Raw genomic sequence first — 27988 nt, 5'->3', positions numbered from 1 at the left:
GCCGTCCCAGCGGCTCGCAGCGACCCCTCAAGCCTCCACCCCCTCCACCACCTCCCACCCCCTCCACCCCCCCACCGCTCCACCCCCCCACTCCCTCCACCCCCTACCCCCCCACCCCCTCCACCCCCTCAACCCCCCCACCTCTCCACCCCTCTACCCCCCACCCCTCCACTCCCCACCTCTCCACCCCCCACCGCTCCACCCCTCCACTCCCTCCACCCCCTCCACCCCTCAAATCCCCCCACCCCTCCACCCCCTCCACCCCCCCCACCCCCTCCACCCCCCACCCCTCCACCCCTCCACCCCCCACCCCTCCACCCCCTCCACCCCTCAACTCCCCACCCCTCCACTCCCCACCCCTCCACCCCCTCCACCCCTCCACGCCCCACCCCCTCCATCCCCCCACCCCCTCCATCCCCCCACCCCTCCACCCCCTCCACCCACCCCCCACCCCTCCACGGCGGCGGCGCCGTCTCAGCACAGCCGCCCAAGACACGCAGCATCCAGGTGGGGTGGGGGGATAGAGGGGTGGGGGGATGGAGGGGGGGTGGAGGGGGGATAGGGGGGGGATGGGGGGGGTAGGGGGGGGAGGGGGGGGTAGGGGGGGGAGGGGGGGGTAGGGGGGGGGATGGGGGGGGTAGGGGGGGGATGGGGGGGGTAGGGGGGGGTGGGGGGGGTAGGGGGGGGGTGGGGGGGGTAGGGGGGGGGGTGGGGGGGGTAGGGGGGGGGTGGGGGGGTAGGGGGGGGGATGGGGGGGTAGGGGGGGGGATGGGGGGGTAGGGGGGGGGATGGGGGGGTAGGGGGGGGGGATGGGGGGGTAGGGGGGGGTAGGGGGGGGATGGGGGGGGTAGGGGGGGGTGGGGGGGGTAGGGGGGGGTGGGGGGGGTAGGGGGGGGGGTGGGGGGGGTAGGGGGGGGGATGGGGGGGGGGTAGGGGGGGGATGGGGGGGTAGGGGGGGATAGGGGGGGATAGGGGGGGGTAGGGAGGGGATAGGGGGGGGTAGGGAGGGGATAGGGGGGGTAGGGAGGGGGTAGGGGGGTAGGGAGGGGATAGGGGGGGGTAGGGAGGGGATAGGGGGGGGTAGGGGGGGATGGGGGGGTAGGGGGGGCTTCCTTACCTAACATGGCCGCCACTTGCACCGTGTCTCCTTTATAGACGCGGCATCCCACGGCGTGCAGTGAAGCGACCTTGCGTGCTCGCTTGTTGGTGGTGGTGGTTGATTTGTGGCGCTCGCTAACAGCGCTTTCCCCTCACAGGTATCTGTTAAGCCGGCGGCGATGTCGATGTCTGCGGTGATAGGGATGAGGATGATGTCTGTGGCGGCGGGGAAGGCGGCTCCGCGCTGGGCGTGCGGCGCCGGGGCGAGGTTGAGGCAGCCCCGCGGTCTCCCCGGGCCCGGGGCGAGGCGCCGAGAGAGCGGCCTGGCGGCTAGCGGAGGAGACGAGGCGGCAGCAGCAGGGGCAGCAGCAGGGGCCGTGCAGCCTGGCTTCGCGGCGGCGTGGGACAGACACTCGCGGCAGACCCCCGGCAAGGACAAGGTGACTCGCAAGTTCACGCTCAGACCCCGCTTCGAAATCAATCTGCTGGATGACGGCCCCCGTCTGTACGTTGGTCGCGGGGGTTGTTTGACCATACTTCACCACGCTGGTCCAGGGGGAGCGCATACTCGCAGGGGGCATCTAAATGCGGTGTCGATCATACAATGTTGGTGTACTGCCCACACCACGCTGCCCTCACCACGCTGCCCCTCGGCCACCTGCTCGGCGGTCACTCACCCGGGGCCCGGCCTCTGCTGAGCTTTTTCGAGTTCTGGGGAGACTTTTAATTCACCAGATAATCATTCGCGTCGCTGTGGTAAAATACGAGTAACAAATATAATACTCTTTGTTTCTTTCGGTAAAGTCACGTAGGTTTTTATGTTTTTATTTTATTTTCTACCTACGTGGCTTTACCGAAAGAACCAAAGAGTATGGATTCCTGCAGTCACGAAAGCCCCAAGTTAACAAAAATAAGTTGGAAGAAACATACAATTAATTTGCACGGCGACCACACGGCCTAATGAGAGTGCGTCATTTCAGCAGCATTGGTTCAACACAAGCAAGCTCTTGGCGCAGGTTTCATAGCTGTCATCCCCTTATCAGTGCCCTACCTCGTTACAGACAAATTCAGACCTTATTGGTCACCCCGTGGCCCTCGTGAATCTCAGCGTTCATCCTACAAAGTCCGATCACACGGGAGAAACACAAACAGACAACACAAACTTGTGCCCGTATTGAAACTGCTGTACGCCGTATGGACCTGAAAGCTCTATTTTCCTGTACAAGAATACGGGTAGACCGTATGGGTTGACAGGTATGACTGGTTTCGACATTCAACGTCTCATCAGCAAAGTCGGGCTTTATTGAGATCCAATGCTGGTGAAGGGCACGAGGTTGCTTTGCGATGAGATCTGTGCATAGTGACTGCGTGGGTTCGCGCATACTGAAAGATTGAATGAAGTTCAAGATACCGAGGTCACTTCCCAATACGTACCGGTGTAAACTTTACGAAGCAGTAGATGGCACTGTCTTCACCAATAAGACTTATTGCATTTTCAAATTGGTACCTGCAGGGGGTGGAGTGGTTAGCGCACTGCGCTCTACACAATATTGGCGTTCGATTTCTGTTCGCTTAACATGAGTGCAGCGATGCCTGAACTGGTCTGAGACATCCATTCACCAAGCCGCATTGACCATTGTGGTGATGTATGGTCATACAATCCCCATGCCTGACACGCCAGAGAAGGCCCTCATGCAGCGGTGGATCGACTAATCCCTGTAAAATATTATAATTATTATAATACACAGGGAAATTCCGAGGCTTTAAAGTGACTAATCTACATTTAACGGATCACATGAACACTATTCTAGAAATGTTTTTGTTTAAACCCTCAAATTTGTATTGTCCTACATCGAATAATGTTTTGATAATGTGGATATTCCCTTTACTATACCTCTAAAGTGCACAGTAAATTATACCGTTGCTGCTGTCTGCTTATGTAAAATATATTTTCCAGAAAGTCACGACTTGGTTATATTTCCAGCCACAATAACATGTTACTTAAAGTAATTTCTGTTAATGTAACATGAGCTGCACTGAGCTTTCTTGTGAGTAAATTAATGTAAAATAGAAATTACATTCAACATTGGTTTCATTAAGTTCGCTGTTGGCAATGTTTAATGTCTGGGCGACAGGATGTTATTAATTCACGCTGTTTATGCTGGAAACACATTCTCTTTTCAATGCTTCCTAATTAGTTTAGGTTTATTAATATTTAGTTGTGTTTCTATGTTACAGCTTGGGTTGGTAACTGGAAAATAATGAATACAAATTATTTTAGAATACATTTGTGTACTAATATGGTATTTGCTGAGAGAGCCAAATTAATAAAGCCATATTTCTGTTTGCAATTTGAACATAGATGTGCGGGTGTAACGCAACGTTTTTTCCATTTACTTTCACGAACTGCGCGTCGGGCGAGTGCAGGAGACGTTTGCCGAGATGCTGCGCAAGTCCCCGCTCATGCAGCTCGGCCCTGCCAAGGACAAGTTCGTTCTGGGACGCATCTTCCACGTGGTGGAGAATGAGCTGTACATCGACTTTGGGGGGAAGTTCCACTGCGTGTGTCAGCGCCCCGCCGTGGACGGAGAGTGAGTCCCATGCTGCTGCTCGGAGCACAACCCCGGGCATTTCATAAACAAGTGCATGTAGCAAGAGCGTGTAACTATTCCCCCAATAATTGATTCTTCAAACCGCAACCCCAACACTGTTGGGTGTGGGGGTTGCGGTTTGAAGAATCGGTTATTTTTTGGCCACTTTAATTTGCACTGTCTCAGGCATACAGTTCCATTTGTTCCATTAAGCCTAATTGGAGCATATGCACATCGTTTTCATAAATCACAAATAATTGGCTGCCACATGCACGATTTGACACGTGTATTGGAAGTGCAAATATATGTTTTAATTGATAAATTGTTACGTGCCCAATTAATAGTGTTTTAGTTTTATGCTGGTTGAGATATAACCGGTACTTAGTTGAAATCAAGAGTGAATACAATGGCAGCCTTTGTTAACAATACACGCTGTTCTTTCTGGAAGTAGAGAGATAACACTGAAGTGTCTCAGTTGCCTTGATTTATATAACTTAATTGTACTCATTTTCCCGGGCATGCCACTGTATTGATTTATCACAGCAGGCATTTAAAGCATAGAGATTATTAGTTCTATTGCCTGTAAAACTACAATTGGCCAGTGCTCGTTAGATTCGTATGATTTGGAATATTTTTGTTGAGTTCAATGTTTTGGCTAATCTTAAATATGAATTGAGTCACTGCTGCCTTTTACACTTATAATCGCACGACTGGATAACACAAAGTTGGTTACATTTTGTACACATGCCCAACCATTGAGTTTACAGATAGTTTGCAGTAAAAATGTTTTATCGTACCTTGTGTTTTAGAGGTCAAAGATGTCCCTGAAGGACAGATGAATGATGGTACTGTAATCATATTTTATTAATCAGAGTAGGGTGAGAGGTGGTAAATTTGGTGGGTGGGTGCTATAATTTGATGTAAATATGTAACATGTAAATATGCATAGAATAAGGAACAGCAAAAATAATTATTTAATTTAAAAAGAGTTGGAAAGGCTCTGTAAGGTTTCTGAGGAGTGCAATATGTAATAGAGGTGAAACGATGCATTGCCTCATTATCGATTCTTTATTTCACAATTATGCCCATTGAATCATGTGTGCAATAATTATTCATTTATTTTCATGTATGTTGCATATAATGGGTTCATGTCATGGCTATACTCATGAGGGGATCTACCATCCGATGCAGTTTCCAAAATTATTATCAAGTCTGGGAACTCAATTGTTGCACCCTCAGTACACAACTGTATTTTTTCTGTGCCTCTCATGTGAGAGAATTTGGCTGTTGGTGAGGCCTTACAGGCTTCACGTCTGAGCAGGATGCAGACGCTTGCTACCGAATGACGCCCTCTACCCGCAAGAAGTGTGGCGGTTTGAAGCTCCGATCAAGAGGGGTCCTTGTTTTTAACGCGATCACGCCCGGCGCTACGAACAGAGCGTGTTTTGACTTGTTCCTCCTGAAGCAGTAGCATTGGTCCGTTTTAGATCTTAGGGAGGCAGAGAATAAAAGAAAAGAGGTCTCGGACCTCACTGGAATGATACCCTTGTGTTCCCGTCTTGGCTTTGATCATGGTGTCTTTGGGTAGTTGCAGGTGAGAAAACAAAGGTCTGCCTCCTAGCTGTTCTGATATAAGGGTGGGTTTTTTTCTTTCAGAAAGGCTAGGTTTTTTTTTACATGATGAATGGGGGAAGGCATGCACGAAGTTTTTTTTAATGTATTAATTAACAACCATTTCTCAATCTATTGCTGAATGAAGACCTTCTGACGCTGTGTGGGTCCTATGGCTTGTTTGACCGTATTTCACCACGCTGCTTATTGAGGATTGGTTAAGAGGGCTCAGGACTGGTTAGGAAATCACTCGCCCTTTGATGTTGGCCGTGGCTAGGAGTAAAACACAGTTTTGTCGGGTGCAAAGTGCATTGCGCTAACTTCTGCGATACACTCCTAGTCAACCAGCCAGTATTTTCCCTACCGACAAAGATATCATGTTTCTGGAATTTGATAATTATGGCATGCATGTTTAGGAAATAAAATGACAGAACCCATGCAGTTTCAGGTGGTGACTTGCCTCACACTGTGTGTAATCGCATGAATATATTTTGTCTACTCAAAATGAATCTTTGCTAATTAGAGAAATCGTCTTTATTTGCTTTATGTTTGTGCGTACTAGGCCTGTGGGTTATTATAAAAGCTTCCACATCACACTTACCCCTGTAATTGTTTGTAATTATCCTTAATTAAGTTTTAATATAAAAAAAATACTTTTAAGATATCGTCAAACTCTGTCACTTTCAATCCTCGAGTCCCAAATTCCGTAGCATGATAAATTTAAATTACACTTGAATAATTTGGACGTGTAGTATACGTTAAATAGCGTTAAAATATTTTGACGTTTATTGCTATCCAGTAAGTGTATAAATAGGATTTCAGATGTAGATGTTTCTATTATACATTCATCGTCGGTAATTAACATTTTTGTAATGTATGAAAAATACATTCCACTCTAGCAGAATTGGTTGGTTTAATTAAAGCATGAAAATGCACATTGTGTGTTACACTGCAGTTGGGGTTGATTTTTTATGAGTCTTTTGTACAAAATGAGTCAATGGTTTTTTTTATCTATAATTATCCCAGCCTTCCTGCCTGCGACTGTGCGCACACAACGCTGGCTCTGTACCACCTCCACATTTCCCACACTGCGCCCGCTCTTAGCGCACGCCTGGCAGCTTTGTTCGGCGCGGAGAGTGCAGCCGGCACATTGAGTCGTGAAAGAACAGAAACAAAGAGGTAGCCAAGGTTTTTGGCGTGGAGTGGGCGGCCGGGGCTGCGTGACGTCCGTGCCCGACTGCAGCTTCCATGGGATCAAAGCGCCTCGTCCAAAGCACATTAGCCTTGGGTGAACTTTTACCCTTGCCAGGCATTTTAATATCAAAGTGTTTAAGGGGGCCCATTCACATTCATCATCATTTTCGCGTCCGCGTTAAGTGCGTGCGTACTTGCTTGGTAAAGTTAGACCCCGTGAAGCGCTTTTACATTTATTAAGTGGCATATTTTTTTTTTAATATTCAAATTATTTTAAGTGGAAATGCCGTTGTATGCAGCAAAATCACAGCAGTCTGGTTGAGGAGCGTTATAAATGTTTCATCTTCAGAGTTTCTCTGAACGGTTTTACATGATAATTGTTTTTTTACCCTTTTATCTGGCAACAAAACTGACACCTTTTTTACAAGGAGTCATGTTTGCATAGACCACAATACCTGCAGTCATAATGCAAACAAAAAACATAACGCTGATAATGTATGCACTGTCCTTGAAGTTGATTGGTCCACACCCGATACAGCTTTCCTTAGAGCCTAGTCTCACATGGTGTTGGACCAGATGACGCCAAAAGGCGCACAACTCAAAGACAATGCACCATCAGAGTATGAGAGCTCGGGGTGAAGCATTTACACCATTGGAACCTCATTTGCCAGTAAAAAATATGATAATTGGTTTTTTACCCTTTTATCTGGCAACAAAACTGACACCTTTTTTACATGATGAGCCACTTCGTTGAGCTATCATTAGTGGCCAGATCGCTTCTGAGAAAGAAGCTAATAGCTCAGTGGGCTTTGGTAAAATAAAAACACATTTTGTGTGTGTTTGCTTTTCTTTTCTATACTTCGCATTCCTATGGTGTTTTGTATTATTTGTTGTAGTAGCTTTCTGACCGGCCCCTACTGGATATATGCGAAAAAGAGCTTTATAGCCTATCGGATTCCTCCAGTATATATAAATATTCTGATTCTAATATTTTAACGGGCGCTGTGAGTGGTCCTCGGCCAGGTATATTTTATCGCCTTAATGCCAGAGTTCGAACTCCACCCTGCCAGCCTGGAAACACGATCGTGACAATCACGGGTGTTCGAGTGAGCACCTGTCACTTGCGCTAGTGCGGGGCTGCTGCTGCTGCTTCCCCACGATAACACTGGGAGAGAACCATCGGTAGCATTTAGCTGGATACTGGGGCAGACCTGATCAGACTGCGAATGAGCGGAACAGAGAGTTGTGCAGCGTCAGGTGATTGAGAGTCGACGTACGCGGTGTTAAATTAATTCTGCTCAGGAGGCCATCGGTATATCTACCCACATGCATCATACCCGACGGGATTTTATTGTCAGGGCTTAAGTTTGCCATTTGCTGGAAAGTATGGGATGGATTGTAAATCCCAATTGATATGGTTTAATGAAAATTTAAATCATTCTTTATGCAGCTTTAGCTTGGGGAACTCAGCGGACCGTGTCTGTGCATTGTGAAACTTAAAATAAATAAAAAATCTTTGTGTGGTGGTCATCATTGTACAGAAACAAAACACCATGGCATGCAATTAATAATCACCTCGGTCTGGATTGCTAATAAATTATAAGTGTGTTCGAATAGTTTGTAATATTTCCAAACAGCAATAGATTGAAAATGCTATAATTTATACATAACATTTGCCCTGAATTCTAATAAAATAACAATTGCCCCTGGGTGACTTGGATGAATCGGTTCTCCAATGCAAATTTAGGCGTTGAATAATTCGCTCCTTAAACAAATCGAGGGTCGGGATTCTATTCAAATTTGTATCATCTCGTTTACATTTTCTCTTTTTTTCTGCCTCGTTTGTACACTTTTGTTCATGCCATTAACCTAGGATACATTTTACATTGATCGTCGTTTCTCGCTACGGTTCTATGCGTGCCCCTTGAGCGTACGAATCAACTTTTAATGGATTAACCGATGCATCATTGCGCGCCCATTAATTTCATCGGGCGTTCCCTCTGTGTCTCAGGAAATACCAACGTGGCGCGCGGGTCCGTCTCCGGCTCATCGACCTGGAGATGACGGCACGGTTCCTCGGTGCCAAGACGGACACGACGCTCCTGGAAGCCGACGCCGCATTGCTGGGGCTCGTTGAGTCCCGCGACCCGCAAGAGAGCAAGGGGGAGGCGGCGTGATCAGCCGTGCGTGCGTCTGTCCGTCCATCCGTCCGTCCATCCATCCGTCCGTGCGTGTGTCTGTACGTCTGCTGACCCTGGGGGCTGTCGAGGTAGCCTGCAGAGTGGGGGGGGGACTCGCTGCCCACCTGCCTGGCGCGCTGCTTGCCTCACCCACGGAGATGTTGAGAAGACCGTACCGAAGACACAAATGGACCTTGTCGATGGACTGAATATTTTCTGTTTTTTACAGTTATAGATTTTGTACAGCTGCAACATATTAGACAAAGAAATGTCATTGTTATTGAGTTGTTTTGAAGCAACATGTGTTGAAGGTCAGTTCCAATTGCAAAATAAAACTTTAAGTAAAGTCATCTCTATGTAATAGTGTACTGCACAGTCTTCATATTTGTGTGTAAACCAAAGCATGATGCGAACAGCTGGTGATGTAGACAAAAGCTCCCTTACATTCAAGAATGATGGCGTTTTCACTAAAGCATTCTAAAAGATTAGCTACCTTTATGCAGTAGGTTATACCTGTCCATATTTAAGTAATTGTATCCAGCTTTGCATGAACTGGTTAATCAAATAGATTGCATTAAACTGGTTCATTCTACTTGTAAAAGTGGCATTGGAATTGTTATGCAATCAACAGAGTCACATGCACAGCTTCATCTAAAATAAGCAGCGGTGAAATTCTGAGGTTTTTTATTAAAACGTGTAAATGTATCGTATACCCAGCTCCATCTGACACAGCCAATCGGTAAGGTTTGTCACTTGAACAGAACCTGCCAGTATGTTACTACTTCAGCATGTCGGTGTGTGCCGGAGAGCAAACCCATAACATTTACAATTGGGTATGACATTTCGCTTAGTGATCACAACCAGCATCGCAAGGCTTGATGTTGCTGGTTGAATTATATTGTCTGCGAAAGCCTACGGGTTAATTTCGAGTCTACTTAAGTGCTGTTGTAAGCAAAAATAAAAATGACTTGTTTAACAAAAAAAAACTATTATGCTGTGTATGTACGGTGCTTGGAGATTCAGCGCTTTTGTCTGTCCACTGCTGCTGCTGGGTGAGTGCCTCCCTAGGCCACGCTGTGTGTTCAGTTTATTTGACCGTACTTCACGATTGGTGATCGCCCATCCCAAGACCCTGTCCAGGCTCAAATCTGCTTAGCTTCTGATACCTGTTTAGATCACACACACATCCAGGCTGATTTGCTCATTGGCTCTAAAAGTGACGTAAATATTAATTATCTTTTTTTTGTACTAAGTCTAATATAAATTGCACATTGTCAACGTGAAAATACATTTGGGTGATTGCGTTTGTATTTCAATCTGGTGTACTGCTGTTTGCAGCTATGCTGCCGGGGGTAGTAGCATGCGTCAGCCACTGCTTGGCTATGCTGGCGATTGGGAACATCCGCATAATACATGCTGGAACCGCCTCTCTTCCCTCCCTCTGTGTGCACGACGATTATTCAGAATTGTCCCAGGGGGTGGGCTGGAGCCCACCCAAAAACCGTGAAAAAAGTTATGTTAGGTGCAGGAGCGTGATTTAACGCCACACACACCCGCGCGCGCGCGCTGGCAGGGCGGAGCAGGCAGGAGAGCAGAGAGACGCGCATTCTGTAAGATTGTTCGTGAAGTTTGGGAGCCGGGAGCATGAAGGCAGTGTATGAAGCGGGTCGCTGCCCTGTGGATTGTCAGCTCAAAGGGGGGGCTGCCCACAGGAGCAGTGGCAGCATGAGGAGCAGGTAAGCGTCACACCTCCACATAGCCCTGTAGCGTGACCTTGTTTAAAGGGGAGGGGGGGGAAGGTGACAAATGCCAATGTTATTCAACACTAAACCGAATGATTAACGATGTGGAATGATTTTGTCATTATTCTGCTCCAGCTCTCAACCCACGTGTGAGTAGAGGCTGTACCAACGTTTTAAGAAGAAAATACCTTCGGATGGCTTAGCCTTCAGCTGGGGGGGGGGGGGGGGGTTGGGGGGGTACTGACCCCCCCCCCGCGACATTGCTTAACCCACGCTTCTCAAGCGGAGTTGGACATGCACAGTCCTTGATGGGTGATGTTTGCTGCGTGCATCGTTGCCTGTGACCACTGGTCGGAGTGCGTCCGACCTCATCACATGTCGGAGGCGAAGCAGGCTCCAACCTGCTTAGCGGTTGCATGGGAGCCTGCATGGGATAGGTATTATAGGCTGCTGCTGCTGCTGCTGAGTGACGTCGCGCACAGCGGAGGGCAATGCAGCAACATGTTGTACTTCTATGCTGCCAATTTCACGGCCCCCTCTCTCCACCTTCATCACCGCTCTGACTGGTGTGGTGAAGTATGGTGATATAACCCCGCCGACCCGCACTGCCATACAATGCTTCTAATCCAGCAGTGGATTGTGCATGGCTTTGTCATTGTCAAATAGGCTCCGCGTCTCGTTATATGTAACTTTGCTCCGGATTAGAAGGCGCACTTTCCTCGCCTGTGTTTCAAATCCAACGTTAGAGATGCGTCATATAATCCGGTATGTGTGTGTGAGCAGAGTGTAAACATCGCCATTGGGGAGACAAAGGCCGCCGGGCGTGGTGCTTAGCCACCCACTCCCTCTTGTGTAGTGTCGGCATTAATAGGTGCTCGCTAACAGCACTTGTGCTCGGGCAATGTTAAAAGGCTATGCGGGGGATCTTTAATGTGTGGCAGGAGTTATGGTCAATGTCAGAAGGTTGGCGATACTCATAGAGGCCCGCATGGCGGCGTGCTATCCATCCGAATCGGAATCAGAATGTTGTATTTATTACCGGAGGAATCCGATGAGCTGTAAAGCTCTTTCTCTCACAGACGAGACGTTGGATGTCGAAACCTGTCCAGAGTGTTGCCGGTTTTGAGTGAAACATTCCTGCTGAAAATGATGCACTCCCATAAGGCCGTGTGGTTCAATGAGATATAAAAAATTGCTTTGATTTGTTTTTATCTGGAGGGACAGATATGGGAATGATGAGAATTATTTATTTATTTTTCTCACAATCAAAATTTACATTACAAACCAAAAAAACACAAAGAGTATGATTCCTTGCAGTCACGAAAGCTTCAAATCTAGAAACAATTTACTTTTTATTTGTTTTACAGATCCCATCAGCTACATAGCATTCTGGGGGGGCGGGAGGTTTCAGCATCATTGGTTTGATACAAGCAAACTCGGGGCCGGTTTCGACATTAGCTGTCTCATCAGCAGTACGGATTAACCAAATAAGCATTGTCTTGTAATAACATCTGTAACCCATAGCGGAAAAATATATATACCTACAGCCCCTTTGTCAATCCACTCCTGGATGGATGCCTTTCCAAGTCCTATCGGTGACAGGGATTGGCCACGCTTCACCACCACGCTGGACAATGCGTGCGGACGAAGAGCGCCGTTGCTGCTGGGATCTTCAGTGAGCGGCTGGTCACACCGCCGCCTCTGTCGAGTGCCTTGCCCCTGCGGTGTGCGGCCGACTAACCAGGGCGCCCTCTTGCCCTTCGTGCCTCTCTCCCTGTGCTGCAGGGCAGGCCACCCGCAGTCGCGGTGCCTCTCTCCCAGCGCCGCCTTCCAAGCGATAGCTCGCAAGCAGCGGCGTGGGGTGAGCGCGTAGGACGGGTGCGGAGGGGGTCGTTCGGGGATGGAGGGTGGAGAGAAGTTGTCCCAATAATATAGTGGTTCTTCACTCATTTTCAGAGGGGGCTGGGGGGGGGGCACTTTCGCCGATAAGACATTATCAGTGTGAGGGCGCGCACACACATTTTAAACCACTGACGTTTGACAGCACGATGATGATGTGGGGGGGGGGGTGGTTTTACATTTGTGTATTGTCGGGGGCCGCACGTCAGGGGCCGGGCTAAAGGCCGTCGGGGTCCACCAGTGGCCCGCGGGCCTTGCAATAACACGACATGTGGCATATGGTCACCCGGAATGTGTCCAATCTCATTGGATATTGAAAAGTAAGCAGGATTGAGTCTGGACGGTGCTTGGATTGGTCGACCACCATGCATGAAACTGGTGACATCGGCAACTGTGGAGGCTTTGTTATGGGCAGCAGAGGGCAGTGCAACAAAAGCCACAATACCACTCTGTTCCTATGCTCCCTCGCCTTAGCCCCCCCCCCCGCACTGACCAGCATGGTGAAGGCCAAAAATCGCATGGTGCGGAGATGCCCTTGTCCAGCAGTGGATTGACACAAGGGCTGTGCGTGCACATGCGTAAGAGTTGATGTCACGAGTTGCCACACTCAAGGTGTGAGCGGACAACCGGAGGGGCGAAATGTTGAGGCGCTCCCAACGTCTCACGGTGGTGTCAGTACTTTCCCTCTCCGAGCATCTCGGTCGGAGCAAAAACAAATGTTTTTCTTGGGGCCGTCCATAAATGACGTCACGCACCTAGGGGGGGGGGAGGTCAGATATTTGTGACGATGTGTGACGATGTGTGACAAGGGGGAGGGGGGGTTGAGAAATGTGACGTCACATCAAAATGCGCAACTTTAAATAAATATAGACAACACGTTCTACTTAATTAAATTTACTTTTTAATATATGTTTTCTCCTACAACATCAGAGTGCAGCGCCACATTAAATACGCACTACAATGACAATAGTTTAAAGCGATTTGAAGCATGTTTTATTTGGGGGGGGGGCAGAGCTTTGTGACGTCATATTTTAGGGGAGGGTCTGACTTTTTGTCACTCCGTGTGACGACGGGGGGGGGGTCAAAAATCGTCCAAAATCGCGTGACGTCATTTATGGACGCCCCCTTGGGGTGTAGCTGCGGTTTGCTGCTGGATACATAACAGGACAAGTAAATGACCTGGCGAGTTAAACAATCGCCACGAGCCATGCGGCGGGGGGGGGGGTTGGGGAAGGCCCTCATCCAGCAGTGGATGGTCTAAGAGGGCGGCCCGTTCGGAGCCCGTGAGACGTGGCGCGTGTTCCCCGGCAGGTCATCGAGAAACGCCGCCGGGATCGCATCAACAACTGCCTGTCGGAGCTGCACCATCTCCTGCAGCCCACGGCCTTCCTACAGCAGCAACAGCAGGTGCTGTGAACCAAGGCCGTAACTATGGAGTCAACATTGGGGTGGGACCAAATCCTCCAGGGGGTTCTGGGGGTCCCCCCCCAGAAAAAAAATAATCGAAATTTGAAAACGAATTTCCTGCCATTTCCTGCCAAAATATTACAAATTTCACTAACACATGGGATGGACTTTTTATTTATTTTTTACAATAATGTCGAATAGTTTATTGTATTACATTGCTCTGTTTTTCTCTTTTTTTTACCTTTTCTTGTTTCATTGTATGTAATGGCAGAGATTAGGGATTAATAAAGTACAACCATCACCACAATCATATAAACAGAAATCTATTTTATAGCAATATATTTGGGGGGACATTAAGAGCATATTTATAATTACGGCCTTGCTGTGAACAACAACAACTCAAGATTAATAATAAATACAGGGCGATCCATTTATTGATACCCCACTGATTTATATTGCCCCCCCCCTCCTCTGATTGAATGGTGCACTCATGCCATGCCAGTCCTACGCATGATGGCAGCAGCGATACGTTCAGGGGCTAGATATTAATGTGGAGGTCTGCTAGCCACGACTAGAGGGCTTCAAGGAGAGAGTTTGTCTTGTATCGCGATTCTTCCTTTGAAGGAGCGCAGTCAGTAGCGGTTCGCGATATGGTCCACGATATAATGTACTGTACAGCGTGGCCCAGATGTCTTGTGACCCGCCCAATTAATTGACCCCTAACTTGTTTTTCCTTTGCACATTCGTCGTTTCTGTTTTAAAGAAACATTGTTTGCTAAAATAATACGTGTTAGAGAATTCAATGGGAGGGGGTCACAAAACATCCGGACCAGCCAGGTTAAATAACTAGAGGAGATTCTAGATTTGAAGCTTTCGTGACTGCAAGGATTGATACTCTTATGTTTTTCGATGAAGTCACGTAGGTAAAAAATAGAAGTAAAATAATAATAAATGAAAATAAATCAATTAAATCAGGACGTTTCGGAGGCAACACAGGTGGGACCGTCACAGCCAAATTTACTGTATCGAGTAAAGGGAAGTCCAAGAGACAAGATCTTATATAACTAGAGGAGAGTTTCTTGAGGCAACACGGAATTTATTTAACAATAAATCCTTAACACAGAGGGGTAACGGCCCCTCACACCCGATACACTAAGGAGGGAGCCCCTCTGGACTAACACGCCTCTCACTGGCTAACCTCACTCCGTCTTGGATGAAGCTTGGGTCTTCACGGGTATAAGCTCGAGCCGACCCTAGCCAGGGGTACGGCTCTGCCCTTGGGCTCTTCTCTTCTGGAGGCTCTTCAATCTTCGGGTGAACGACGACTGCCGGGACCGTTCAGGGTTCCGGCTTTTATGCAGGGCCGTGGCTCGCTCCGCCCCAGTCACACCTTCCTTCATGAACCTTCCAGAAGGACCTGGGGATGATGTCATCCCCCAGCTCCCTCCTGGGGTCTGGGGTCTGTACCTCTGGACATGCCGTTCCATAGGGGTAACCGTTGGGCCCTATGGACCATCGTCTCTTAGCACTGGGGCCCAGCCCCTCTTCTGCCCCCTATTGGCATGTGGCCGGTACTACCGGCTAACTGCATGGGAATGGCGCATCTTCGCCCAAAAACACCTTTACACACGCGCAAAACCTTTGTCGGTCGATGCGATGCGGGGTTACAGAGCAAAGCCGCCGACAGTGGGGGAAGGGGGCCGTCTGCTTCACATTGGACATTAAAGGTGCCACGGCTATAATTAGCAAGATTCGGCCATTGCGTGCCGGTGCAGTCCACATTTTTAGCCAAATGTGGACATCTACTTGTAAATGACTCAATCGTGATTACTGTGTACATAGCAACCATCGTATTCTATTGCGAAAGCGTGGCAGGACCCTCCTGAAGAAGAGCCATGAGACTCAGTGGGATGTTCCCGGGTAAAACCCGAGGTTAACGCACAGGGCGATCCGTTTATAGACACCCCAGTAAAATAACAGTGAGAAATCACAAACACGAATTAATTTCAAAACCTCTACACGCCTCCCAACAATCCCAACGTGAGTTCCTCTACGAATAGTGCGTATCCGTCCTGCTGTTTGATGTACTCAGTGTATCACAGGTCTTCCTCTAACAAACAAAAAACTAAGAGAGAGAGAGACGTGCGATAAAACGGGGATCTCAACAAGTTTAAACGATTGCAATCAATCGACCAAAAAAATATCGGCCAACTCCTCGTGTGCCACAGGCGTCCGGTGCCGGGGTAACGACGCAGGAGCGCGGCAAGCTGGAGAAAGCCGAAATCCTGCAGATGACTGTGGACCACCTCAAGGAACTGCACTCGTGCGGGGCAGCAGCCGGTAAACACTGCCCCTCTAGGGGCTTCGCTCGGGCCGCCTCCATCCGGGACGGCGGCACGGGAAATATTTTTGTCGCCCGGCGCACCCATCCAGTATTATTACAGCGTTCTTCACTAATGATCGGAGCCTGGCCACTGTCGCCGATAAGATGTCAGCAGTGTGAGGGCTGCCCACACATTTGAAACCATTGTTGGGTTTGACATCGGCACGGTGATGATGATGATGGTGGGGGATGTTTTCACCATTTGTGTATTGTCGGCGGGCCAGGGTGCACGCTAAAGGCCATCACGGGCCGCCAGTGGCCCGCAGTGAGAAACTGAGGCCTGCGGTTAATCTATTCTCGCACTGCATGGGTCATTTACTTGGGTGATTGGGCTTTTGCCAGTGCAGCTTCCAGACTATTGGATGCTTTGCCTTTGGTGATGAGACAATCAGAGTCGTTAGAGATGTTTAAGTTGTGTTTTGAAAACTCGCCGCTTTAAATTGGCCTGCACTCCCTCGTTCTGGTCCTTGACCCTGGTTCTGTTTATTTCCTGATTTCTATACGCGGCGTGCGTTGGGATGTATGGATGATATGCGCCTTACAGATGTAAATTATTATGGCGACAATTTCACCAGAGACGTACATACAATCTGCAAACAAATTAGAGTAATAATTATAATACACACAATGCTCATTTACAAAACAGAATTTGCTATAATTGTGGACCATGAGCATGGTTTTCCCAGCATGCCACAAGACGTCACAAAAGTGCATGGATAATGGGCACATCCTTGTTATAGTCCACCAGGTGTCAAACTTGTGGCCATATTTCGATTTAAAGCTTTCGTGACTGCAGGGATTCATCTTCTTGGTTCTTTCGGTAAAGTCACGTAGAACTTCTACGTGACTTTACCGAAAGAACCAAGAAGATTGTGGCCATATTATTTTCGACAGCAATAGGACGATGCAACGATTGTATACTGGGTTTATCCTTGTTAGATATCATCAGTAGAGTAAAGCCATATTTACCTCCAGTGCGTGCGATGAGTTCAATATCCACGATTCGCCCCTCATGCAGAACTCGGCATGGATTTGCCAGAAAAGTGTTGGAATTGTGATATTTTGTTCAATTTCGTAGAATTTTCAAATATTACTTTACGTAAAGAAAAACTCGAAAGTGCATAAAGATTCACGGAGAAATGCATGCTTGGAATTCGATTTGCAAGGCAATACTTCCAAGACTTGCGTTCGTGAATTTATTAATCGGCCGTTACAGGCGGTTACCTGCACGACACTTCCCTGGCCTTGGACTTCTACCGCAGCATGGGCTTCAGGGAGTGCCTGGGCGAGGTGGCGCGCTACCTGAGCATGACCAGCCCCGCGAGTGGAGGAGACCCGGCCTGCGAGCACCCCCTGCGGAGCCGCCTCATCGCCCACCTGCACGGCCTCGCGTCGCGCCTGCCCTGCGCCGGGCCCGCCGGGCCTCCCCGCATGAGCGGCACGCCCTCCTCATCCACCTCCTCCTTCCCGTCCTCCTGCGTGCACTCATCGTCGTCGTCGACGCCATCGTCGTCGTCATCCATGGCGCCACCCTTGCACTGCTGGGGCCTCATGCTGCTCCCCCAGGGGCTGCCGTGGGTGTCGCCGGCGGCCCCCACGGAGTTGCACCCCCACACCGCGCCCCACGGCCCCGTGCCCACGTTGCCGCAGCAGCAGCAGCTGCTGCTGCTGCCCGGCGAAGCGGCGCTCAAACACTTCGCGTCCTGAGCCAAGACGCCGTGGGAGGGCGGGAGGCCGGCAAGTTCGACCCACTGCAAGCAAAGACAGGACTGCACCTTCACCTTGTGGTTTTACAGCCGCATGGCAATGCGGGGCCAGATTCACGCGGTGAATGGTTAGGCGCGGTCGTGCGTACTCCTAGTCCCAGCGCTTTGGAGGTGAGCCGCAAGTGGTTCAAGTAGATAAAGCATTTCTCACGCTTTCTGTAAATGATGACAAACCCAAGTCACTGCCCTGCTGGTGATGCTGCTGCTGTTATCGCTGCTGATGTCCAAAATAGTATAGCAGTGATTTTGACTATTTCGAGTCGGTGGTTTCAAACAAGGCTGTGCGCATTATCCACGCAGCACGGTGATTTCACGTGACATGCAGGGCATGATGGGAGGACGGATCCAATGGGCATGACTGGACTGTGTTTTTCTGTCTAAAACTCATATTGGGCATATGTTATTAACTCTTGTGGAGCCAAAGGTGGATCGATCAAGTAGATGTATGAGACTTTAAAATATGCGAGGCTTCAAGATGCTCAGAATATAGCGGTAAAGCAAGTGTGTTGGTCAACCCATTTGTGCAGATATTTGAGCATTACATCCTCATGCACGTGGGAAAGGGCTTTCTACCAGCACATTCACCAGCTCTGCTCATTTTTTAGTGTCTTTTGTTGTTTGTTTTAAGTGGTTTTAGGGCCACCTTGGGTAAACTGGCCTCAGTTGGAATAAGGGATATCCAATGGTTAGGTATTATTCCATTGTGTCGTAGTTTTCTTTTTTACTGTTTCTGTACAGCGTCTTGAGATGGGGTGGCATTTAGAGACACGATATAAATCCACATTGTAATTATAATAATTTTTTAAAAAGTATATCATCGCAAGCATTTGAAATGCATTCACATGACTAATAGTGACGTTTGCCTTGTGTATTAACTAAAATGTATAGTCATATAAATGTCCTACAATGCTTGTATTGACGCCTACCGGGTTCCTATAGCTGATTGTGTATATGACAAAAACAGCCCACAAATCTCTACGTTAAATCGTCAATGTGTATTGAAAGCTTATATGCAATATTGTTGTTAGAACATTTCATTTTACATGATCGAGTATCGAGGAATGTTGCCGTGGTGTAATGGTGAGCCCACTGGAGTTGCAACCCAGAGGTGGCTGGTGCAACACAATCTCAGGGCGAGGGAAGTTGAAACAACGGGAAAGGTCTCTAAAATCCCTCCCCCCACCCCCGCTTCTGAGCACCCAACAGCATGAATGGGCTCATCACAATTATTCGACCGGCAGGTCGCCACGTGTGGTGGGGTAAAATGTGGGTACCCCCACCTCTTCCAAGAGGTCTGGCCAGCGTGGAAGAATAGGCCAAATACCCTCTCTATTGGCTCTCGAGAGCTCATTCTGGTGTTGGTTCTTGCGCCAGAAGCGGTGTCAGCAACAAACTGTTGGAGGGCTGCATCCCTTCCCTGTGGCTCATTGCACCGTAATTCAAAATTTCCACTGTCAGTATTTTAGTCCACAGTTTTTCAAACATGTGTGCTGTTGTGAGCGGTTGCGTGTTTTGTGCTTGTGGCCAACAGTGAATAATTTACATGAACAAGTGTACGTATTTATCTCCTCGGCATATATTGGCGTATATTATTATTGTACATAAGTGAAATAAAGATATAAGGCCTTCCATATCTGCACATCTGAATTCTGTACGTGGTTTAGTGGATCCGGTCACAATCGAGTTTCAAGTTTATTTTGTATAACCAGGTGAAAATCTCACAAGCACAATCTTAATTTAACTTTTATCAGTTTTGTGCAAGTGGATAAACCGCTGAGGTGCTGCGGCTCTGTGTGAGATTGAGCTGCATGCACAGTTCACGGAGTTCATTCCATGAACCCAGTCGGCCACTGCCTGTCCCACCATTGCGTTCAAAGAGGGCTTTAATGATTGCCTACGTGCGCCCTCTGCTGACAGTATAATGCTGCTCGCTCGCACATCGGAGGGCATTGCTGGGTTAAAGTAATATTTATATTCACGTATTAAATTACCAAGCGTTATCTTCTATAGTTTACATAGCAATTTAACGCTGTATCTTCATATATTTTAATTAAGAAAACGTGGGGTGGAGAGATGACGCAGCGAATTAAGCATCCTGCAGGCTACAAACGCAGCGCGTTCGATTTTCGACCACTGCCACCTTCAGTAGCAAGGGATATACAGTATCTGCACTTCTTATGCACTGTACATAGCCAATCGTGTTAATCGAGCAGGTTCTGGGCCCGAAACTCCACCAATCCTTACTGACCGGCGTGGTGAAGTATGGTCAACAACACCCAGTGACCGAGACGAAGTGGGGAGGCCTTCATCCAGCAGTGAAATCGACACAGACCTGTCACGTACATCACACATAATAGATACAACGCGCTCATACAAAACATTCGTTATTTTGACTTTGAAAATGATTATCTTAAACACATGTACATAAAGAGCAAATTGTGACATTTATTGTGGCTTTTTTTATTTGAATGTAGACTGAACGTCTTCATGAGTTATCTGTCCAAGGGCAGGTCCCCACGTGTCACCATGCTTGCTCCATCTCACCGACTCCCCCGATTCACCGCGCCGCCCACACTGGGAGCCTGGAGTCATACCTCTGGAGGCACTGCCCTCAGCGTTTGTTTGAACTGACGCGTCTTAATGAGAACGAGTGCCGCCCACGTCGAGGGAGACACGTGTACACAGCCACGCGCGCGCTCGAGACCTCAAATGTTTATTTGAATCGGCATTCGATAGACCACGTGGGACATATTTTTCAATCGTCAGGGTGCGTGGAGCGTGAGCCCATTTAATATTTGGACGGAGAGGACGGCTAAACGTGGGAAGGTGTTACGTGATGGGTCGCGACAACTGCAGTTGTAGAAACCACGCGGTTATAGGGATCAGTGCCCTTACACATTCATCGCCGTGTTCTCCGCATTATCAGGCACACTCTTTCCCCCTGTATATGCGTCTTACAATCCGGTTAGGTGAGTGCGACCAGATTATATATATACACAGTTATTGACACCGGGCACACGTTTGGGGTGCATCTTACTTTCCGGAGCGTCTCATTATCAGGACACAACGGCAATCGCCGTGCATTGAATCGCATGCACAGGCGAGAGCGTGAAGCTAGCTGGCTTGTAATTGGATATGCAGTCGGGCTGATCCGCGTTAATTCGGTAATTAAATATATGCAAGAGCCACACGTGCCCTTTCGCGTTCACACTTAGCTAGCAGTAAGTGACAATTTGAAAAAAAAATACCGTCCTGTTTTAGAATCAACCCTAAGCCCCGGAGAGCCCCGCGGTTGTGTGGGTCGTGGGGGGTGGGGTAGTGAATAATGGGACCTTCAGGTCTGATTATATTGTCGTGGGGGGTGGAGCGGTGGCGCAGTGGTTACTGCACTGTGTATATAAATCCGACAAGATTTCCATTCCTGGCCATGACCAACATCAGTGGCGAGTGATGTTTGCGCCTTTCTTTGATAAAATATTAAGTATTTAAGCTGTCTATTGGGGTGGATCAGCGGTACCGGCCATGGCTTCTCGCCTACCCATCCTTCACACCAACCTGTACTGCCCGGCGTGGTGAAGTATGGTCAAAACAACTCGTATGACCGACACGGCGTGGCGATTTCTTCATCCAGCAGTGTATTGGCCAAACGCTGTGAGTTATCAGGGCCGCCCGGAGCTTTGTGGAGGCCGCGGGCTGGAGTCCACGTCGGGTCCCCTATAGTCATTGGTGGCCAAAGAAGTAGGCTGTCTTTGAGAGTTCCCTCCTTGAAGGGACCTCGAGTCCCACTCCATGGAGGGCAGCACTTCCTTAACCCTCTACACACTAGAGCGTCATTTTGTCGCATGACAGTCAACCCGGTATTTAACGATCAGAGCTGGAATGGTAACCAATGATAGTGCATAACCACATTCTATGTTGTATATATGATAATTGTTTTTTTACTCTTTTGTCTGGCAACAAAACTGACACCTTTTTTACAAGGAGTCATGTTTTGTTGCCAGATAAAAGGGTAAAAAACAAAAAAACAATTATCATATTTTGCTACTGGCAAATGAGGTTACAATGGTGTTGTATATATATTGGCAATTTTGAAAACATTACATTTGTGATCTAGGGTAAAAACATGGTTTAATTTACCGAAGCACAAAGTCACATGGTCGTCATTCAGCGTGTGCGTAATCGCCGAGCCATGCGGTAGCGTCCTCCGTGGCCATGTGGTGTTCTCGTAGAGCTCCGCCAAACTCAGTCGGTGGACATTCGTCAACAATACGCGACTCTGTTTGTAGATAGCCACACTTGTAGTTGTGGGTTGTCGTGAAGACGGCGGAGGTTGACTACACAGAGACCTCACCCTGTCCGGAACCTGTTCAGCAATTGTGGGGGCCGATGTCCACCCCACCGCCCTCGCCGGGCAGGTGGGGCGCGACGTCCACCCCTTCCACTACCTCTTCCACCGCGTCGGTCGGCTCCCGCCGGGCCCCCGCCGACCGCGTGACCGGGCCCCCCGCGCTAGCGCCCCCTCTGAGGGACATGCTCATGCTGCTGGCTCACAGCCGCACGGAGTTAACCCGCACACGCCCGCGTACACCACAGCTACCGCAAACGCAGGGGCGCGAATGCGCGCGCCCCTGCGGGCGATTATATGCTAACACGCGCACACACCGCTGCTAACGTTAACGCAGTCCGCAGCGGCACACTAGCGGCCACACCTGCGAGCGATTACCTCAACTAAAGCTCGTGCTGCGGCTCCGCCCTCACTCTCGCCGCGCGTCCGCCCACACAGCCGCTCCACACAGGAGTCACAGAGACACCACACCGATGCTCTGTGCTAACTTTTATTCGCGGCGCAAACCCCGCACTACCCGGAGGGAATATTCTACGAGCAGAGCCGAGCCTACTGCTACCCAAGTCCCCAAATATCACGTACCTCGCAGCTGTACTCAGGGCGTCGCACAGAGGCTGTGAGAGTCGGAAGGATGACGAAAAAACCTTTCCTATCACTGCCTCGTAGCAGCACACACTGGCAGTGGCTGGATGAGGCAGGACGGCAGGGGAGGGTCTTGGTGACGAAGATGTTGAAGAAGAGTTCTCATCTGAACGGTTTCAGGCTCCCCTTTGTATGCCCCCTGACTTCAAAAATCCAGGGTTCCGTTATCCCGCGCAGGCAATCGTGCGCTTACCTGTGACCCTCGCTCATTTCTCTCCACTTACATGGAGCGTTGCGACAGCTACTTCGGCAGCCTATTGTCTATTAACTCGCACTCATTCATTTCTGACTCATCCCGTTTAATCGGGAAAGAAGTCCAGCTGGCAGATGCACACCCTGCTAGTGTGTACTCGGTCTGGGGCCAGTGGAGGTCGTGGCGCTGCGATGCCCTGACCTCATAGTCTGCTCTGCTCGCTTAAAATTTCGCTCCAGCTCCCTCCCCCCGATGTCGTGTATGACTCTTTGCGGCAATCCCGGTGAAACTTTGTGTGCCGAGACAATTTTAAGCCAACTCAGGGGCACCGCGATGTGACTTCTCCTGCGAGGGTCGGCCAATCTCCTGGCACCGGGAAACCGCGGGACTTTCCTCCTCGGGACCCTTCGGATTAAAACCCGATGTGCCAGGCGATCCCCCGCCAGGACACTACTGCGTGTGTGCACTGCGTGTGTGTGCTCAGGGTGGGGGCCAGCGGGGAGTCGCAGCGCTTGCAGAGTTGCTCCGCGGCCGTGGCACCACACAATGCCCACTGGCGGCGTGGCAGGGTTGAAGCCAAGTAGACGTAAATTACTGTAAGATGTGTTTCAACATCACCTTGAAGGGGGGGGGTGAACTTCCACGGACAATCCTTGCTGCTCGTTCAGTACCAGCCCATGAGGGTGGTGCCCGTGCCCACGCCGCTCATCTACGTGTTTGCGGCCGTGTGTGTAGCGCGAACCCGGTGACCCGAATTCGATTCTGGCTCACGGCCAACACCAGAGACGATTATCTGAACCGGTCCTGGGCCTCCCCTAGATCGACTCAGCCTCACATGAGGACCTGGTGTGGTGTGTAAACATCGCCACTGGGGAAACAAAGGCGGCCGGTTGTGATGTTGGCCACCCACCCCCCTCGTGTGCCGTTCCGGCCTTCATGTGTGCTCGCTAACAGCACTTGCCTCAACAGTTTGTTAATGCTATACGGGGTATCTTTGTCGTTGTACGTCTCATGCACGTCGCTTCATCACGCGTATATTGAGAGAGGGGATGGGGAGGCTCTGGAAATGGGGCGAATATTCCATGGCCTCCCCCACCCCTCCTCTCCCCAGGCACCCCGAGTAATGAAAATAGAGCCGGTGTATTAATTGGATACGACTCGGTTGCAATTACATCCCTCTGGCTAATTGGAAACGCCGAAAGCGTCCTTATCCCACACTTTATCCGCAGCCTTGTCATCCGCAGAGCAAGACGGGAGAGAGAGTATTTTGTGAGCGCGCGCCTGGTCACAGGGATGAGAGATGAAACGGCAGCTACGCGCACTTGGTTTTTAAATCAATAACTGCTTCTTCCGGTGATCAATTAATCGATGAGTTTGTTTATTGTCGTCATCATCATCATCGTCGGCCATGATCAATCCACTGCAAAATAGATCTCCCACACCGCAAGCCGTCGCCATATTTCACACGGTCCTGGAATGTAACAATCCACCCAGCAGCTGTACGTTGAGATGATTTCATCGCTCCACCACCTCGGCGGTGGTGGAGACCTCTCAGGCGCGTTCCATCTCTTGGTTAGCACTCCGTGGTGGGTCTCGACCATAGGCCATCCGTTATTTATTCTAGCCACGACGCGCCCTGCTCTTGTTTACCTGCGGTGCTGTTTCTTTACAGTCAAAATTAGATTATTTGCGTTGCGTATGCTATCGAATTCTTCTGATCGTCCTTCTGCCCCTCGATTTCATTCCAAGAATGTGTCCCCCTCCATGTTTCGTGCGAATTTTGCAGCTTTTGTTCAAAGCTTCCTTTAGGGCGAACGCTGTACAGTACATACGGAACTCGCAAAAAATAGGTCTTCAACACCAAGGCATAACAGGAATACATTGAACGCAAAGGAGATCCCAAGATTTTTTGCATTCCGGGAAGACATCACCATTCCTGACCTTGTTCTGCACACATCCTCGTGGTGGTCAAAGGCACAAAATGGCCCAAGTGAGTGTAGAGTGAGACCTGAATTCCAGGCTTGCGTGCCTCCAAGGAGTGTCATAATACTAAAAGCTATTCGATAAAGGTGCAATCCTACAATTACTCGCTTACGTCACTGCTGAATGAAGGAGCTCCACTACGAGTAACTCAACAAAGTCTTCCTGTAGAAGTAATTTGGCCTACTCTTTCACACTGGCCCACCTGTCCTGCACCCACGCTTTACCTCACCACACGCAGCTTGCCGATGGGACTGGCTGTGGTGTGCGCGTGTACACTGCTGCTGCTGCTGGGTGGACAGAGACGGAGGAGGGTTTAACTGGTAGGAACCTCCTGGTTACACCAGCCCACAGGGGATTATTGTGTCCGTCCGTCCGTCGTGCAGGGAGGGGCTGGGTGGGGAGGGATGGGCTGGGTGGGGAGGGTAGGGCTGGGTGGAAAGGGGGGGGGCTGGGTGGGGAGAGTGGGGAGGGGCTGGGTAGAGAGGGTGGGGCTGGGTGGGGGGTGGGAGGGAAGGGTGGGGCTGGGTGGGGAGGGGCTGGTCACCCCGTGGTGCCCTTATAAAACTCAACGTTTAACCTACTCACGCCGGCTTGTGCCCGCCCTCACAGTCGGTCATATTTGCGGAATACACCACGCCGCCGTTGACCCTGGCCATTGACCGAGCAACCCAACGTTCCTACCAGCTCCCTCCGCAGGAATTTGTGTCTAAGCAACACGCACCGTTGTTTCAACAACTGCCGGTGCCAGGAGATCGACTCGAACCGGCCACCACCACAGCATCGCAAGTCCAATGTGCGAACACCTATCACGATAGGCGTGTCTGTACTTGTGACAAACCGGCAACCGAGCAGTGTTCTACTAAGGGGGTTGGCTTTTTGTGGGGTTCATGCGGTTAATTGGTTATGCAATTCTTTTTTTTAACAACCATCGTGTTGAGCCGATACGATTCCAAAGAATTCACGCAGAACGCATCCGATTTCAGAAGCCAAGCAGGGTTTAAGCCTGGTTCGTGCTGGAGAATGGAGCATACCTGGACATACCAGATGGAGGCATGGGCTGCGAGGATGCCATAACGACAGCAGTGCGACAATGGATTATAGCTTTAATCGATTTGTCCATCGGTGGTGAATGCAATCTATTTGTGCGGAGTTTTGGTTTAAGCCAGGTACTCGGGTTTTCTTCTGCTGCGTTGGCGGTGATGCACAAGCACAATGAACATAAACTCGACACAGTCGTCAATTATACTGTGGCCTTAAAATAAAATATATATAATCGGCGACGTTTCAGGCAATGACCCATATATAACGTAAATCATAGCCATTGCCTGAAAAGTCGGAAATTATGTATACAGTACACTGTAGTATATTTATAAATGCAGTGTCAATGAAGAATGTGTTCAGGCTTTCATGTAAATACAAAATATTGTCCTGCAGTAAATATTACCGATGCAGGGATCATTTGAAAATAGTCTAGAGACGCTTTGAGACTCCTGGGAAAATACTTGGCATGATCATTATAATAACAATAATCCTTTGCATGTCCTTGTTTACTTTAGGCTTTGGCGAACAGCAACATAGAGGCACTGTACATGTCGCAGTGGGTGCGTGTCAGGCTGTGTCAAACACACGTGGAGAGCGGTGGTGCCGCGGTTAGCGCGCTGCGCTATGAACCCGGCGACCCGGGTTCGATTCCCGCTCACGGCCAACACCAGTGACGATTATCTGAATCGGTCCCGGGCCTCCCCTAGGTCGACTCAGCCTCAAATGAGTACCTGGTGCGGTGTGTAAGCATCGCCACTAGGGAGACAAAGGCGGTCGGGCGTGGTGCTGGCCACCCAACCCCCTCGTGTACCGTTCCGGCCTTCATAGGTGCCCGCTAACAGCACTTGCCCCTACAGTCTGTTGAGGCTATATGGGGGATCTTTATCTTTGTATAACAGCTGAGTCATACACGATCAACAGGTGAGGCAGACCTCTAATTAAACGGTGCATCACGAACGACCCTTTTAGAATCATCATCATCAGCGGCGGCGGCGAGGCTGGGTGGTGCCGAGATGCGTGACCACCGTGCATGCATCTCGGTTGCCACGGGATACCGTGAACTGTGGTCAGTGCAGAAAATAATAACATTGCACTGTGCGTCATATAGTCTTGCTCCCTACATAGCGGTCCAGATGTCTTGTGACCCCCCCACCACCCCCATTATTCCTCTATGGTAAGATTTATTTTAAAAAATAAAGTCAGGTTTATTTGAAACAGAAATGAATATGCGAAAGGAAAAAAAATAACACGGTGAGGGTTTGCGCCGTCTTCGCATTCGGTAGCTCCCTGGTGCCTCTTGCCCCTCTTCAATTGCCGGGCACGATTCGACGTTTGGAGGCAGCGCCTTTGTTGCATCGGCCCCAGCGCAGCATCCACCACGGGCACGACGGCGGCGACACAGAACGCGCGCGTGCGATGGGACACCAACGCGCCCCTTGCGTGCGGGCAGACGTGTTCACGGACGTGTTCACGGACGTGTTCATGAACGAAAATTCCAAATAACCGCGTGCACGAAACATCGCGTATGCAATGCGCATGCGGGGCTGCGGGCAATGTGTGAGCAGGGGTGGGGAGGTGGTGGTTGTGATGATGCCTGCACCAACACACGCGTTATCTCCCCCGTCACCATCAGCCGGTGGCCCGGGTCACGCCCGGATGCCACTGAGGGTATTTGATAACAAAAATCGAGGACATTTAAAAACGGTGTTTTTTTGTTGGTGGTTGAAAAGTCGAAATTCTAAGGAATTCGCAAGCAACAAATATCACGCCATCCGTGGGGCGGTGACTGGGTCACGTGCAAGCGATTGGCGAGAGAGGAAGGGGCCAGGATGGATGGTGGTGGCGGTGCCTCCTCCTCCGCTGCTGCTGCCCGCTCTGACGTGGGGAGGCCCCCTCGAGCGATCCCGTGGCCG

At 49.7% G+C, this 27988-nt stretch overlaps 2 protein-coding genes across 5 annotated transcripts; both read left to right on the top strand.

Annotated features, from left to right (window-relative positions):
• The first annotated feature begins 1153 nt into the window (after positions 1 to 1153).
• On the top strand, positions 1154 to 9643 carry MRPS28 (mitochondrial ribosomal protein S28). Its single transcript, XM_078857223.1, has 3 exons — positions 1154 to 1538; positions 3526 to 3689; positions 8506 to 9643. Exons 1-3 carry the CDS (start codon positions 1278 to 1280, stop codon positions 8669 to 8671), a joined length of 591 nt encoding a protein of 196 aa, XP_078713349.1. The 5' UTR covers positions 1154 to 1277; the 3' UTR covers positions 8672 to 9643.
• Positions 9644 to 10153: 510 nt separating this feature from the next.
• Positions 10154 to 19524, top strand: LOC144932775 (uncharacterized). 4 transcript variants are annotated; one of them, XM_078857221.1, is made up of 5 exons: positions 10154 to 10410; positions 12207 to 12277; positions 13627 to 13722; positions 15951 to 16062; positions 17368 to 17902. In XM_078857221.1, the coding sequence occupies exons 1-5, from the start codon at positions 10319 to 10321 to the stop codon at positions 17810 to 17812; spliced, it is 816 nt and encodes a 271-aa protein (XP_078713347.1). In that variant the 5' UTR covers positions 10154 to 10318; the 3' UTR covers positions 17813 to 17902. The 4 variants fall into 4 exon arrangements, with proteins under 4 accessions (XP_078713347.1, XP_078713348.1, XP_078713345.1 ...); XM_078857220.1 differs by having other exon boundaries at positions 10165 to 10410; positions 12202 to 12277; positions 17322 to 17902; XM_078857222.1 differs by lacking the exon at positions 15951 to 16062 and having other exon boundaries at positions 17322 to 17902.
• Positions 19525 to 27988: the final 8464 nt, after the last annotated feature.

Source organism: Lampetra fluviatilis, chromosome 5 (genome assembly GCF_964198595.1).
Source record: "Lampetra fluviatilis chromosome 5, kcLamFluv1.1, whole genome shotgun sequence".
Lineage (NCBI taxonomy): Eukaryota > Metazoa > Chordata > Hyperoartia > Petromyzontiformes > Petromyzontidae > Lampetra > Lampetra fluviatilis.
Note: the sequence above shows the minus strand (reverse complement) of the source record. Positions and strands in the feature narration are given on the sequence as shown.

Bases quoted from the DNA above. Each gene is read 5' to 3' on its own strand.
- MRPS28 (XM_078857223.1), top strand. From the start codon at position 1,278: ATGTCGATGTCTGCGGTGATAGGGATGAGGATGATGTCTGTGGCGGCG. The intron at 1,539-3,525 runs GTGACTCGCAAG...GGGCGAGTGCAG, and splicing joins AGACCCCCGGCAAGGACAAG to GAGACGTTTGCCGAGATGCT. The intron at 3,690-8,505 runs GTGAGTCCCATG...TCTGTGTCTCAG, and splicing joins CGCCCCGCCGTGGACGGAGA to GAAATACCAACGTGGCGCGC.
- LOC144932775 (XM_078857219.1), top strand. From the start codon at position 10,319: ATGAAGGCAGTGTATGAAGCGGGTCGCTGCCCTGTGGATTGTCAGCTC. The intron at 12,278-13,626 runs GTGAGCGCGTAG...GTTCCCCGGCAG, and splicing joins CTCGCAAGCAGCGGCGTGGG to GTCATCGAGAAACGCCGCCG. The intron at 13,723-17,367 runs GTGCTGTGAACC...CTTCTACCGCAG, and splicing joins TCCTACAGCAGCAACAGCAG to CATGGGCTTCAGGGAGTGCC.